The sequence below is a fragment of the Halichoerus grypus genome, chromosome 5 (assembly GCF_964656455.1).
Source record: "Halichoerus grypus chromosome 5, mHalGry1.hap1.1, whole genome shotgun sequence".
Lineage (NCBI taxonomy): Eukaryota > Metazoa > Chordata > Mammalia > Carnivora > Phocidae > Halichoerus > Halichoerus grypus.
In genome coordinates this window covers 156,263,514-156,279,786 of record NC_135716.1, presented here as the reverse complement: position 1 = coordinate 156,279,786, position 16,273 = coordinate 156,263,514, and the positions used below count along the sequence as shown (strand labels likewise).

Below are 16,273 nucleotides of genomic sequence, written 5' to 3'. Positions count from 1 at the left end.
ATAAGGAGAACTACAAACTCTGATGAATGAAATAATAATAATAAAAAAACCTCTTAACATACAGACTCTTAACTATAGAGAATAAACTGAGTTTGGTTGACAGAGGGGAGGCTGGGGGGAATGGGTGAAATAGCTGATGGGGATTAAAGAGTACATTTAGGATAAAATAAAATAAAATAAAATAAAATAAAACAAAATAAAAAGAAAGAAAACTAAATAAATGGAGAGATATCTCATGTTCATGGACAGGAAGACTCAATATTGTCAAGATGTCAGTTTTTTCCAACTTGATCTACAGATTCAATGCAAGTTCAATCAAAATCCCAGCAGGTTATTTTGTGGCTACTGACAAACTGATTCTAAAGTTCATATGGAGAGGCAAAAAAACTCTAGTCAACCAACACAATACAAGTTTGGAGGACTGATACTACCCAACTTCAAGACTCACTATAAAGCTAATAGTATTCAAGACAGTGTGAAAGAATAGACAAAGAGATCAATGGAACAGTTAGAAAGCTGAGAAACAGTCCCACATAGATATAGCTAACTGACCTGTGACAAAGGAACAAAGGCAAAACAAAAGAGAAAAACGTAGTCATTTCAACAAGTGGTGCTAAAACAACTGAACAGCTATATGCGGAAAAAAAAAAAAAAAAAAGGGATCTAGACACAGACCCTATACCCTTCACAAAAATTAACTCAAAATAGTTCACAGACCGAAGTGTAAAATTCAAAACTGTAAAACTCTGAGAAAATAAAATCGGAGAAAAATGAGATGACCTCAGGAATGGCAATGACTTTTTAGATAAGACACCAAAGGCACGATCCATGAAAGAAATAATTGATAAGCTGGACTCATTAAAAGTAAAATCTTCTGCTCTGTGAAAGACCCAATCAAGATAATGAGAAGAAAAGCCACAGAGTGGGGGAAATATCTGCAAAAGGCATACCTGATAAAGAACTGTTTTCCAAAATATACAAAGAATTTACAAAAAACCCTCAACAATAAGAAAATGAACAACCCAATTAAAAACTGGGCCAATGCTGTTAAATAGATGCCTTGCCAAAGATACACAAATAGCAAATAAGCATATGACAAGATGCTTTTTCCTGTATGTCATTAGGGATATACAGATTAAAACAATGAAATACCACTACATGCCTATTAGAATGGCCAAAATCCAGAACACTAACACCACCAAATGCTGGCAAGGATGTGGAAAAAGGAACTCTCATTCATTGCTGGTGGGAGTGCAAATGGTACCGCCACTTTGGAAGACAGCTTGGCAGTACCTTAAAAAACTAAACACGCTCTTACCATACGATCCAGCAATCTCATTCCAAAGGATTGGTATTTACCCGAAGAAATTTAAAATTTATGTCCACAAAAAAACACCTGTACATGGATGTTTATAGCCACTTAATTCATAATTACCCAAACCTTGAAGGAACCAAGATGCCCTTCAGTAGGTGAAGAGATAACTGCGGTATAGCCAGACAATGGTATATCATTCAGCCCTAAAAAGAAACGAGCATGAAAAAGACATGAAGAAAATTTAAATGCATATTACTCAGTGAAAAGGCCAGTGTGAAAAGGTTACATACTGCATGGCTTCAACTACATGACATTCTGGAAAAGGCAAAATTATAGAGACAGTAAAAAGATGAGTGGTTGCCAGGAGTTAGGGGACAAGGACGGATGAATAGGCAGAGCATGGAGGATTTTTAGAGCAGTTAAACTATTTTGTATTATCCTCTAATGGTGGATACATGTCATTATACATTTGTGAAAACCCATAGAATGTACAGCCCCAAGAGCGATCCCTAATGTAAACTATGGACCTTGGGTGCTAATGATGTTTCAATGGAGGTTCAAGTGTTTCACACTTGAAACAAATGTACTTTGTACTCTGGTGGGGGATGGTGATAATGGAGAAGCCCACGCGTGTGTGGAGGCAGGGGTATATGGAAAACCTCTGGACATTCCGCTTGATTTTGCTGTGAACCTAAAAAAACAGTTGAGTAAAAAATTCAGAAAACAAAAAAGAGCTCTTCATAGCAGATGCAAATATCCCAGAGTGGGAAAGTAGAGTATAAGCCTTTCCTAACTGTATGTGACAAATTTCCTAAATGTATGTAAAATTCTTTTATGCAGATCATTTTGCAGGACTGGCTTTCCACCAAACACCCTTTGGAAAATGCCACTAGAATAATGGATAATGATACTTTAAAAGTAAGATACTAAATACGAGAAACTCAACACAAAGTTTGGAAAACAGAGTTGAGGAAAGCTTTGAAGAAAGTTGAACAAAAAGTCAATGAGAATAGGGGTAAGAATAAAGAGGGTTAAGAATATTACAGAACAAGTTCAAGAGGTTCAACCTCTGAATAATGTGTGCCAGGAGGAGTGCAGAGAGACAAAGAAGTGGGAGAAAATTACTGACGAAAGAATTTAAGAAAAACTCAAGAAACTAAAGAAAGGATGGGCACACACAGGGTCCAGCATGGCAGTGTCTCATCCTAGGTGAGACGGCAGAACACTAGGGATGAAGAGAAGCTTCAAAGAAAACAAAAAAATTTCATGTAAAATTAAACATGCAATCTAAGATTTACATGGGAAAACAAAGAGAAGGAGCAAACTGGGAATAATATGAAAGGGAGGTGAAGAAGATGTCAAGGAACTCAGAAGGCTTCAAAAGAGACTTCTTTTTGAGAGTTTGATACGGATAGAATATATAATGTGCTTGAACATAATGAGAGAGGTACGTAGTAAGAGAGTTTAGGTTGAATTAATAAGTACTAGCAAAAAAAACACATAAAGAAATCAACAAGATTTACTTTGAAAACAAAATGTGCAACAAAAGAAAAGTAATCATAGTACACTACTTGGCTCAATTGAAAACAGCATTCCACAAATTACAATGACAAAACACTGAATTTCAATCTAATCAAAATGATAATATCACGGTATTAAGATAGGGAAGTATATGTGGGTGGGTAGGTAAGGGACAAGGAGGTTAAGAACAGTTAAATCTTCAACTTCTAAAGTGGGTTGTCAGTTAAAAAATACCTGAATTATGCATAAAATATAAACATAAAAACAACATATGGAGGTAAATAAAAGAATCAGTTGAATTAAAAGTGATTGCATTTGGGGAGAAGTAAATGACGGGGGAAAAGAGGGCCAGTTTGTTTTGCTTTTGTCATAATTCTTAAAAACCTATTGTTCCTTTAAATTATGAGCATGTATTAACTCTGATAAAAATAAAACTAACTCTTGGGGCACCTGGGTGGCTCAGTCCGTCAAGCGTCTGCTCAGGTCATGATCCCCGGGTCCTGGGATCGAGCCCCACCCGTATTGGGCTCCCTGCTCACCGGGGAGCCTTCTTCTCCCTCCCCTCCCTGCTCATGTTCTCTCTTGCTATCTCTGTCGCTATCTCTGTCTCTCTCTCAAAGAAATAAAAAAAATTATTAAAAAAAATAAATACAACTAACTCTTAAAAAGTGCTGTTCAGGTAAAAAAATGAAAGGGAGGTATAAAGGATACAGTGTGGCACACACCTTTCGATCCATGATAGCTTTTACTGTTAACATTTGAAGGGTCTGTAAAAGGTAATTTCAACTAATCCTTCCACTGCATTAAGTGTGGAAACTGAGGCTCAGAAAGGGAAGTGAGGTCAAGGTCACACAGAATGAGCCGAGGCCCAGGCAGAGGATGGCCAGACAATGAAAAGTCAAAACTGCTATAGTCTGTCCAGGAGCAGGAAACAGAGATACGAAGTAAGTTCCCACTTTTCCTAAGCTCTGAGATTCAGGCTGAGAGAGGGATGCCAGCTCAGCGACTGCCAGATTTAAACGGAATCTGCATCATTTAAATGGAATAATGTGGCACAGTCATGAAGCTCCCACTGCTGTGGGTCTTATCTGGGTACTGTTGAAAAGGCACACAGGCACCTTAGTGGTATCTAGAATGATGTGGGAAAACCAAGCAAATATACAGGCATCTAGGGGTCATGCCATGAGGCTGGAAAACATACGTAATCAATATTTCTACCAAGGTGTTTATCTGTTTTTTCTTCTTCATCCACAGAGCTTTGGGGCAAAGACCACTGTTCATTAATCTAAAGACACTCTTGGACTAAGCAAACCCAGTAATTGGCTGGAGCTAGATGCAGATGATATATTTGGAGAAATCATGTAATAGGACCCTGACTAGAGCTGGACATAAATACCATAGGCAGGCTCTATGTGGTCTTCCAAAGGTTATGTGGAGAAGAAACTAGAATTGGCTTTCCCTTCAAGCTCTAACGTTCTAGGATTTGGGTTGGAGACATACTTAACTCCTTAGAAAAAGACTATGCTAACTTCTCTGGGGACCATTCCAATTGCTTAAACTTCTTTAAAGAAGGTGGAGGATCTGCAGAGTAACTAGAGTAAGATTTCACACACGTATCTCTACACATAAGAAATGAGTATTGTTCTTTCTAGCATTCCCATTGGGAGACTATCTATTCCAGTGGTGTAGCTCTTTTAAAGTTACCTTCACAGATGGCTGGTTTATGAAATGGAAACAGATAATCATAGCCCTGATTGACTACCTGCCCACTGCAGCCACTCAAACCACACTGTGCTTTGAATCAAATGTTCATTGGTTGGTCTCCAAAATCAAGTTTACTCTCAGAGTACCAAGGTTTGCCACCACCGATGATGTTAAAAAAAATCAGCCAGGGCTTTGTTTGTTTGGGATTTTACAGGTTAGTTTTTGCTCTTGTCAGTCTCCAGCTACAGAGGTCCTGAAAAGGAGAAGGCACTCACTGGAAACTAACGGTAGCTCTGGATTTCAGTTTTGGTGGACATTCTCCCCAGCTTTCAACAGACCTTGCTGAATCCCATTCTAAAATGTCAGCCAGCACTCTGCACCTTACTGTCCCATGACTTCTTCAGGAATGATTTTCTAGAAGTTGTGAATTTCTTGAAAAGTTTAACATTGAAGAGTAAAGACGAAAAAACCCTGAATTCTTCATATTTCAGCTGCTTGTGAGAGGAATTAATAGCATCATGGTTGATGCCGCTTCTGCCCTGAATCAGTTGGTGTGTGCAGGGCCAGTAGCCTTTAAGAGTCGTCCTCCTCATCTGCGTGGCCCCATGAAAACAACGCACAGAGAGAAACCCCAGAAGCCCCCTGCCTGCTCTTGCTGGCCCGGTTCCGGTCATGGGTGACCCCTGTGCCGCTCTAGCTGTTTGAGGTTCCCAAGGAGCACACGTGGAAGGTGCTACTGCCTCCCCTCTAGGCCTACGTGGAGCAGCTGAAGCGACTGCCTCCCCTCAAGGCCTACGTGGAGCACTTCCCTCAGGAGCAGCTGAAGCGAGTCCCCTTGCCACAGGCAGCACCAGGCTGCCGTGATGCTGGAGATCCCATCGTGGCAGTTACTCTTCACACCTAGCAGTGCTGCTCTCTCTCCTTGGACCAGAGGTGATGGTGGGAGGAGAAAGGCCACCAGGTTCAAACTCACTGCCTCAAGTTCTATGAAAACTACTGACCTTTCCTCAGAAGGTGATCGATTTTCTCAGCCTATTAAATTTCCCACGAATGGAATCTCAGATGTAAAAGGTACCTCAGAAGACAGTGAAGACTTCCCATCAAGGTCTACCAAGGCTGAAGAGTGACTACCCTACTCGCCAAAGGGGTATGCAACCAAAACTGTCAATGCGCGTATCTGTCCTACAGAACCCTACACTGCTGTCAAGTCCCCGCTCACTAACTACTGCAGGGGAGACGTGGGATGACTTTGAGCCCAACAGCTAAGATACCGAGATAAACCATGGAGGGAGAACCACAGCTGCAAGACCTGTTCCCTCAGGGGAGCAAAAGGCCATTCCTACTCTGCTTCTACTCATTGAAGAGTCCAAACCTACCCCAAAAGACCAGTCTTGCACAAAGTAGGGAGGAGCCAGACCAAAACCAAGCCACCAAAAGTGTCACAAGGAAGGAGGCTTAAGTTTCTATCAGAACTGGGTTTAGAAGAGTTTACCAATTCAAGTAAAAAAGAAGCCACTACGAGATCCTGAGTTGGACTGGTTTGTTGATATGATCCCAGAAATGAAGCCTGCAGCTACTATTCTTCTTTTACCTGAACTGAGGGCAGAGATGATGGTTCCCAAGGATGATGTCTCACCACTGATGCAGTTTTCCTCAAAATCTGCTGCAGCAGAAATTACTGAGGGAGAGTCTGAAGGCTGGGAAGGGGCAGGGGGGCTGAGCTAGGAGGATAATAACTGGTAACAATGGGGGGCAGTCACACTATAGGAAAAAGGATTCCTTTAAGAAAAAAACCATATCAAACTAATACCTCAAAAGCAGGCTCTGCAGACAAAACCCCCCCAGAGCGTCCTGTTTTGCCATAGCAGGAGCTCTTTCCCCAGTCTGCTAACTGAAGTGTGTGCCCTCGAGTGCTAGCTAAGAGCCCCAGGCGGTGAAGAGCTCTGGTTTCTCTGTGGAAGAGCTGTGTGCGTTTGACTCAGAGCTCTGTGAAACTCAAGTGGCTGTGGAAAGGTTGAATTTACTGTCTTTTTCCCCCCAGGAAAGAAAGAAAATAAATACAAAAAGCCAAGCTGATTAGCTTAATTTTGTGCCATTTCTTTAACAGTCAGAAGAGGAAGCTCTACTATGAAATAGGACTTACAGAAAAAATTTTAGCTATAAAGTATCTAAATGATTTTAAATTGCTAAGGTTTTCCTAGGCAACTTATTGGTTTATAGTTGTGCTGTCTGAGTGAACAGCCCTGTGGGACCGGGGCAGTTACTGACTGTTCCACACGTGTTCCATTGTACCAAAATTCTTAAGGAGAAATACCTCCCATAATGCTGTTTTCTAAATATCCAATAAAGACTATTTTCACTAGAAAAAAAAAAAAAGCAGAGTGGTTGCACAGGTATTTGAGTGGTGGCAGGATTACTGTAACGCTGGAAGGATTCTGGAAGGGATCAGTATTCTGCACAGGGAACTGGAAAGGATGCATATTAATACAAACTGGGCGGGGCGGGGGGGGCTCCTGGTGCTGGCCCCACCTCCACCCCACCCCCACGCCCCAGCTCCCCAACTCTGAGTTCACAGGACATCTATCCAAGTTTCTTCTATTGTTTTAAAAGGATGAGGGTTTCTCTGAAACTATTTCAAATGCCAAAGATAAGACATTTGTTTAAAGATTTGAGTTAGGTTTACAAATGGATTGGTGGGGGGGCTAACTGCTGGTGCAAGACAAGAGAAAGGACAGATGGGGGTGGCTGGGGCTTGTGGCAGCTAATAGCATGATCTGCTCTTACCTGTGGGGGCCTGCATGGCTGAGCTGGGGATGGTGGCAGCATCTTGGGGTACAGTGCTGGTATCCGGTTCAGGGGTGCTGGTTGTTGGTGAGGTGGGTGGTGGGTTCAGCAAAGTCCGAGGCTTCCTCTGTCAAAATGGATGGGGAGAAGTTTGCTACCTGTGACAGGTAACTTGTCTTCTGATTTCTCTATTCCTAGCCCTCGATTCACCCATGAGATGGAAATATCTCTGTGGATGGGGCTGTGTTTTATCTTTGTTTTCCACACAGAATCTTGCCTAGAGCTTTACCTATAGTAGATGCTTAGTAAATATTTTCCGAATCTATGTATAAGATTCTGGGCTCCTATTGAGCTGGAGCTTAATTCACAGTCTTTTATACTAGATTCAATATTATCATTCGAAATTCCAGGTTATCGGTTGGACGGACAAAAGCAAAAAAGGGAAAAAAAATGCTGAGGCTTAAGTCTACTTTGACATTATTTTGTACTTTGCTTCTCTCTTCAAAAAATGGAAACATCCCTTCCCCTAACTGCAAACTCGTTCCTCTGCCTACCTCCTCAGCTCATCAACTCCATTTCTTATCTTAAACTTCATACTCTAAGGTTTAGATCTCTAACTAAAATACTTCTCTAAAAACCCTGCCGTTTTACCTGGGCCATGCCTTTACTGTAATAAACTGTCCCTTCTGCTTGGAATGCTCCTTCTTTCTTTTTTTACTTTATAAAAATCTGTTTATCCAGGAAACTTTTCTAGATTTCCCCTAATTACTGTATCTTTTGTGCTATCTCTGTACTTTGTGCTGCATCTGTCACAATGTATTGTCATATATATTTACATACTGGTGTCCTCTATTAGCCTGGAGCTCCTTGAGGGTCTGATTCTGGGTTCCTACGCTCCTAGCATGGCTACTGCCATATATTAAGTCTCAATAAATATTTTCAATGAAGCACACAGTATAGCATACCAATAATGGGGGAAGTAATAAAAATGATTTGAGAAAAATCTACTATCTTCTCTATGCTGTTCAGGGCAGTCTCTAGGGGAGAAAGATCTCAGAAGCTTCTTTTCAAGAAATAGTTTTCTAAAAGCCTTTCTGAATGCAAGGAAAATGTAATCAACCACTGAGATCCAGAAATCCATTTTTTACTAAATGTGCCATGTAGGGTCCACTGCTGGGAGTGATATAAACCTGCCTGCCTTCCAGGAGTGTATGCTCTAAAGCAGCAGCACCAGTGACAGGGGGCATATATAAGATGGCCTTGTCTGTGGAAGTTATCACGCAAACACGAAACGTTCAAAGCATACATGGGGCATGGACATTTCCTCATTTTTTTTGATACTGCTAAAAGTCAAAGTCTAAATAAGCAAGGAGTCAGGGAAGAAAGGAAATAGCAGTTCAACTTCACGGAGTTGGTGGTAGGATTTCATGAGGTCCCTGAAGGAACAAGCCTGGTGAGTTTGGTGCCCAAATATTGTGGAAGAAAGCAGAGAGATGGAAGCCATTTCTGTTTGAGATAGGTGCATTTACATGTATAATATCTCTTCATATTTTACCTCATCTCTATTTTATTGGTGAGAAAACTAGGGCTCAGAGCCTTATTCAAAGTTTCCCACAGTCACACAAGTGGTAACAAATGGAGATAAGATATAAACCTATTTGTCTGGCTTTGAAGCCTCTGCTCTCGTCATGAGACCACTTTACTTCAGAAAGGAACGGAAGGGTCATGGGTTAAGTGGAAGGCATATACACATTTATAGAAGTAGGCAGAAGGACAGGAGGGGGAATTAGCGAGTCAAATGCCAGCCCATAAAATACAGGATAAGATGAGAATTATTGTTTTCAAGAGGGTTGGAAAGAAAGGGGACTTTGGTTATTACTATGTTTAGGACTGCCTGAGGAAGCAGAGCAGAGGCAATCATAGAGTCATAGTGTTTAGGTTTTGAAGGATCTTAAAGGCCACTTAATCCAACCATCCCTTTCCTACTTCCTTCTTCCTGAAAACATCCATCCCATATGATTCATCCAGTCCCTGACAAAATGCCTCTAGTGATGGCAGATCACTATTCCTTCCTTCCTTCCTTCTTCCCTCCCTCCTTTCCTTCCTTTTTACCTTTCTTTTGGCAGATCACTGTATCTGTTTTGGGATAGATTTAACTGTTCCTTTTATGTTGAGACAATGCCTGTCTGCTTGAGTTTCTACTTTTTGGTTCTGGTTCTGTCTTTGAAAGCTTACAAGTTTTTTCCCTCTTTAATCAGATGTCCTCAAAATGTCTTCACATCATCGAAAGCATGGCTTCTCTGGCCTTGGAATCTTTAGAGCCTTTAGTCTCTCTCCACAGCAGAAGAATAAGAAGAGAGCAGTGGAGATAAAAAAGAATCAGGACCTGGGTTAGGGGTTAGTAGTAGATAGATCAGGAGCATATGTGTTACATAGAAAGATCAGGATGTGACATCAAGAATTCAAAGCCAATAAACAAGAGATAATCTCAAGTAGAACATCATAACTAAAATCATCCATCCATCCTGCATATATTGAACATCTCTGAAGAGACTGAGATATAAGGCATTACAGGAGAAAAAGAGAAGAACAAGATTAGGTTCTTGACCTTGAGGAGCTTATATTCTAGAACAACTGAAGTCAGCTGAAGTTAATAAAGAGAACAAAACCAATCAACCAACCAACCAACTAACCAACCAACCAAACAACCAAACTTAGGGAAGAACTCATGAGATTAGAATGGGGTGCTCAGGAAGAACTAGGTATCATTTCCACATCGAAACTCAGCTAGTCTAGTTCAGGAAGGAGCTGCAAAGAAAACCCTTGACAAAAATTTGAGTGGAGAAGGTGATGCTAAAGGAAGCCCTAGAGAAGCAGCTGAGGAACTTTCTTATCAATGGTTTCCCTAGGGAAGATATGCATGAAGAATTGGTCATGACTAAAAGGTGGCACCTGCAGTTAACAGTGCTCAGTGACGCTTGACTCAGCAGTCTTTTCCTGCAGGAAATATGGGACAGTGCCCACGATACCCTATCTCCTTCAGGAAATGTGGGAGAGTGCCCATGGTACCCATGGTAGGGCAGCAGTGACCTTGGAACTAGAACATCTGGAGCCTCATCTCTGGAGCCTTTGCCATTTATTAGCTATGTGACCTTAGGGAAGTCATTTCATATCTCTAAGTCTCAAATTACTTAACTATTAGATAACATTAAATCTACTCATCTCCTAGGGTTTTGTGATCATCATGTGATATGTATGTAATGGTGTCTGATACAGAGCCTGATTCTTACTAGGTATTCAATAATTTTCTGTCTTTTTAAAAGAAGGGACAGGGATAGAAAAAGAAATACATTTATAGAGTCAATTTTCTCTTTCTGATCATGTGCCTGGGCATCCGCTCTGGGTAGGTTAACAATTAGGAGCAGGGTCTTCCATCTAGGGAAGACACTAGACCAGAATTCCCTCAAATGTGAGTAGCTTTCAAAGTCAAAATTTGTTTTTTTATCCACACCATCCTATTTCTAATATTACCAACTCCCAGTTAAGTAGCTAAGCAGGGATGACAATGTAGGAGATTCCTGTTAAAAGCATACACAAGGTGGAAAATAGGGCCACGCATGCCCCTTTCCAAGATGGATGGATATGAGTGAGTTACCCCTTTATAACCCTTTATCCCTTTCTAGGAAACCCACATTTTTACCTACCTTACTGCCAGGTTTGGGACCCCTCTTCTTTGGGAATTTCAAAGGTTCAGCTGACTTGGATGGGGTAGAGATGGGGTGGGGAATTAGGGGCTTGGGTGTCCGGCCCCGCTTCTTTCCTGGTTTACGCCCCCTCTGCCCTGGTTGATGGTCCAAGACAGTTTTGGTGCTGCTGTGGATGCTGGGCTTCTCAGTGTTCACATCAGATGCAGGATAGGGATTCTTTGGAATCACAACTGCAAGAAAAAGACTCATTCTATCACCCCCTCCTCCCACCTGCATTCCCATCCCAGAGGGGAAAAAAAAGGACTTGCTACTTCTGCTTGGGTAGTTTTATCCCAAGAAGCTGGTTTCCTGGCATCTGACCTAAATGTTAGAAAATCTCAGAGGAGAACTGAATTTAGATTGGTTAGAATTGGAAGTTTTAATTATTTCTGGCAGATGCAGAGAAAATATTAAATTTTTCTCCCCAAGGCATCTAGTTAAAGCATATAAACAGAATCATAGGCTCAGAGATGGAATGACTTTAGAAGCCTACAATCCCTTCCTGCTAAGAATGAAGATCCAAGGCTCAGCAGAGGAAATGATGCCTTCCCTGGGTTACACAGTAAACTGGGATAAGGACCTATGTTTTGAAACTGGGCCCTGACAACCAAGTTAGGCATTTTCTACACCAATCTACTTAAAGCTTTAGTGCGATTATTGCAATGAGGAGTAGGGAAACACATGGAAATACATACATCTGACAGCATCTCTCCTTACTTTAAAAATCTCTGCTCCATATTACCTTTAATGTAAAGTCCAAATTCTTTATCCTGATATCCAAGGACTTTTGTGACTTTATCCCTGCCTTGTTCTCCAGTTATGTCTGATGTCATTTCCTGACACACATCCCCGCTACGTTCTAGCCCACTTGTTTTCTGAACACCAATTCATTCATGTATGTTGAGTTCCGTATTCTTCCTAGTCAAGTAAACATCAATACTCAGATTCCAATACTCAGCTCCAGGGCCACCTCCTTATTGAGGCCTTGTCTGACCATTCCCCAACTAAGTTAGTACCACTCCACCCCCAAAGCATTCTGGAGACATCTATGTTAGGGTACTTTCAATTTTACTCCAACCATTCACCTTCTCCTTAAATTGAGAATGCTTCAAGGTAAGCACATCTAATTCATTCCACAAATAGTTACTGAGCACTTACTAGAGGTTAACAAAACAATTTCCACTCTCATGGAGCTTACCTCCTAGTTGGGGAGACAGAAAACAGACAAATAAATATACAGTATAATGCCAGGGAAGTGCTATGATGGAAACTAAAGAAGGGTAAGGAGAGAGAGGGGTGAGGAAAGTTCTCTTTGAGGAGGTGACATTTACACAGAGCTCCCAAATGAAATAAAGGCAAAGCCTTATGAAAATCCGAGAAAAGCGCCTCCCAAATAGAGGGTACATAACAAGCACAAAGATTCTGAGATGGGAACGTGTCAGGGTGTTTGAGAAATGGTAAGGAGGTCAGTATAGCTAGAATTGAGTGAGCAAAGAGGAGTGGCAGGGGATCAGGTTAGAAAGGGAGTAGAAATAAGATTGTGTAGGACTTTGCAGATGGTGAAAATGAATCTGAACTTATTCTAAGCATGAAGAGAAGCTGCGTGAGTAGAACTAGGGAGACTAGTTCATAAACTAATCACAGTGGGCAGGGAGAGGGTAATGTTGTTAATGTGTCTACGTAGGATGTAATAGATTATGGCAATGTGGTGTTGCTCATGCAACAATTAGGAAAAGTCAGATACATTCTTTGAAGAGACACTGCAGTGTTGTAGAAATCACAAGGGCTAGATGAACTAGAATTCCAGACATGAGTGGGGAGGGCTTCTGAGGTAGTTGACACTGTTTTCTTTCCTGAGGACATTTGCCAATTTGGGGCATGAGCTGAGGATCAGGTGTGGCCCGTGCAGAGGACCTCTACTGGAAGAAAGAGAAATCCAATAGGCTGCTGTGACAGATTGGAACTTGAGTTCCATGCATGTGGCCAATTTTCCCCATGGGACATTTGCTGAGTTCTGAGCCTGCACACTGGACATGTGAAGCTAGGCTGAGAGCTTCTACAAGGAAGAATGAAATCTCCTATAATCTTGTGGCTTTAGCGGATAAATAAGGTCCCACTAGAAGGAGGAGGTCTACCTCAAACACACATCTCCTCTTCAAGATAAATGCCATATTTTGAAATTGTAAGGAGTGGGAGGTTAAAGAACTAAAACCCTAACCTCTAAAGGTAGGACAGTCTCTTGCAATTTTTCGGAGCTGAGAAGATAGAGAGACCTATTAGGTTCTCAATCAAGAGCCCAGGAGGGGGGCGCCTGAGTGGCTCAGATGGTTAAGCATCTGCCTTCGGCTCAGGTCATGATCCCGGGGTCCTGGGATCGAGTTCCGCATTGGGCTCCCTGCTCCACGGGAGGCCTGCTTCTCCCTCTGCCTCTCTCTGTCTCTCTCTCTCTGTCTCTCATGAATAAATAAATAAAATCTTAAAAAAAAAAAAAAAAAAGAGCCCAGGAGGGCCCATATCTAAGAAATAGGAATAAACTACAGGTATAATCCAGACCTGGACTAGCTCAATCCATGATTAGATTGAGAGGATCAGGCCCTTATCCGATTAGCGTAACAGAGGAAAGGAAGAATTCTTTCTAATGGAAGATACTAGCTGGAGCCTCAACAGTTCTTTTATATAAAATATCTAGTATATCACAAAAAATATGAGATGTAAAAAGAGGCAGAAAAAAGTGACTGGTAATCAAGAGAAAATACAGACAACAGAAGGAGATTCATATATGATCCAGATAATGGAACAGAGACTTTATAATAATCATAATTAATATGTTAAAGAAAGTAGAGAAAAAGATAAACAAAATGTAAGAGAAGATAACACCCACAGAAAACTGGAATCTATATAAAAAATTAAATGAACATCCTGGAATTAAAAATGTAACATGAGAAATTAAGAACTCTTTGGATGGATTTAAGGGAAGACAAGATCCGGCAGAAGAAAGGATTAATGAACTTGAAGAAAAATCAATAGAAAACATCCAAAGTGAAGCAAAAATATGGGGAAAAAAACAGATTAGAGCATTAGAGACATGTGGGCATGGTCAATGGATCCAAAATATGAGTAACTATAATCCCAGGGGAAGAAGACAGAGAGAATTAGGCAAACATAGTATTCAGAAACTAATGAAAGAATAGCTCAGCAATCTACAAGCAGTAAAAATCCTCCCTCCAAAAAAGTCCCCCATACTAAACCAAAACACATAACTGTTAAACTGCTGAAAATAAAAGATAAAATATAAATGAAATGAAAAACAGATAAATTTTTAAGAGGAGTCAGAAAAGAAACATTACTCTTATAGGAGCATCAATAAGACTGATGGCCGATGTTTTAACAGAAACTGTAGAAGTTGGAAGCAGCAGAATGATATATTTAAAGGGCTAAGATATACCAAGTGCCAACCCAGAGTTCTATACCCAGTGAAAATATCCTTCAAAAATCAAGGTGAAATAGTATTTTCAGACAAATCAAAGCTGAGAGAATTTGTCACCAGCAGACCTAAACTACAGGAAATAAAAAGGAAGTTCTTCAGGCTGAAGGAAAGTAATCCCAGATAGAAAGATGGAACTGTAGGAAGAAATGAAGAGCATAAGAAAGGGCAAATATGTTCTTGATACAAAAGAATTTAGAATAAGAACTATTTAGAACAAAAACTTATAAAATGGTTTGTAGAGTTCATAATGTATGTATTAGTAAATTATATGAAAGCAACAGCACAACGGATGGAAGAAGGGGATAAATGGAATCAAACTTTGTTAAGAATTTTGCATTATTTGGGGAGTGGTTACAAAGCACTTACTTAAAGGATACTTTGATAAGTCCAGCATACATATTTGCACAGGATAACCAATTAAAGAATTATATAAGAATGTATCACTAAAAGCTAAGGAGAGAGTAATGGAGTAATAAAATATACCTGATTAATCCAAAAGGCAAGAAAGGAAGAATAAAGAAATGAGGAAGAACGCAGACAAAGAGAAAACAAAAAGCAAAATGCAAAATGGTAAACCTAAATCCAAATTAATAATATTAAATACAAGTGGATTAAGTAAAACAATTAATAGGAAAAAATTAACATACTGCACCAACCCCCCCCCCCAGGTCTCAATTATATCTGTTTATAGGAGGGTCTTGAAATATAAGGACACTTGAAATATGACACAGATAAAAAGATAAAAACAAACAGATGGAAAAACATATACCCTGTAAACATTAACCAAAATAAAGCTCATGTGGCTATATTAATATCAGACAAGTCAATCTTTAAGGCAAGAAGTATGACTAGACTAAAAAGGAATATTTCATCAAGATTAAATAGTCAGTTAAATTTATATATATCTAATAACACAAAACATGTAAAGTAAAAGTTTAGAGAACAAAAAGGACAAACAGACGAATCCAAATTATGAGTTGGAGATTTTAACATCTCTCTCAGGAACTGATAGGTTAAGAAGTTGCAAAAAATCAGGAAGGGTAGGAAAGATTTGAATAACTCAATTAACTGACTAATAACATAAATAACCAATTAACCAACCAACTTAACTGACATCTATAGGACACTACACCCAATATGTATAGAATGCATTTTCTTTTCAAATGCTTATGCAATATGCTGGGTGAAAAAGCAATTTTGAATAAAGTTCAAAGAACTGAAATCATACAGAACATTTTCTCTAACCACAGTGGAATTAATTAATTCATTCATTCATTCATTCTCAGCCACAGTCTTCAACAACATTTATTTTTAGAAAACACTGTTGCCTTGGTGTTTTAGGAAAACTTATAAACCACTCTATATCAATAAATTCTAATGCAGCAGGAAGATAAACAGGTTACTGTGTTCAGCTCCACTATCAGTAACACAGAAATATTTATAGCTCTAAAAACAAAGACCTGCAGGCAGGAACTTAAGAATTTGCAGATTCTTTTGTGCCAGCTGATTCAATTTATACATTTGCAATCATTTGCTTATTCTAATCACTGCTTAATAGCTTTATGTTAATATAGTTAAGCATAAACTATGTGTCTGTCTTATAAGAGAAATGCAAAGTGTCAAAAGGAAGAATCTTAATATTATTTTGCTTTGATATCTTGAGCCTTTTCCTTTTTTTAATTTTAATTTTTTATTTGAGTATAGATGGAACACAGT

General features: G+C 39.9%; 1 protein-coding gene and 1 pseudogene across 13 annotated transcripts in view; one reads left to right on the top strand and one right to left on the bottom strand.

Moving 5' to 3' along the window:
• The window catches only part of SCMH1 (Scm polycomb group protein homolog 1), a 174,632-nt gene that overhangs the window by 32,116 nt on the left and 126,243 nt on the right, over nt 1-16,273 (bottom strand). For 12 of the 13 annotated variants that reach the window (XM_078073309.1, XM_078073316.1, XM_036102909.2 and 9 more), the window contains 2 exons: nt 11,029-11,261; nt 7,325-7,451 (listed from right to left, as the gene is read on the bottom strand). The exons of the other annotated variant lie outside the window; for it this stretch is intronic. In XM_078073309.1, the coding sequence (XP_077929435.1) occupies nt 7,325-7,451; nt 11,029-11,261 (360 nt within the window). The remainder of the gene's footprint in view (nt 1-7,324; nt 7,452-11,028; nt 11,262-16,273) is intronic. 13 annotated transcript variants of the gene reach the window in all.
• Nucleotides 1,403-6,283, top strand: LOC144381690 (protein-associating with the carboxyl-terminal domain of ezrin-like; annotated as a pseudogene).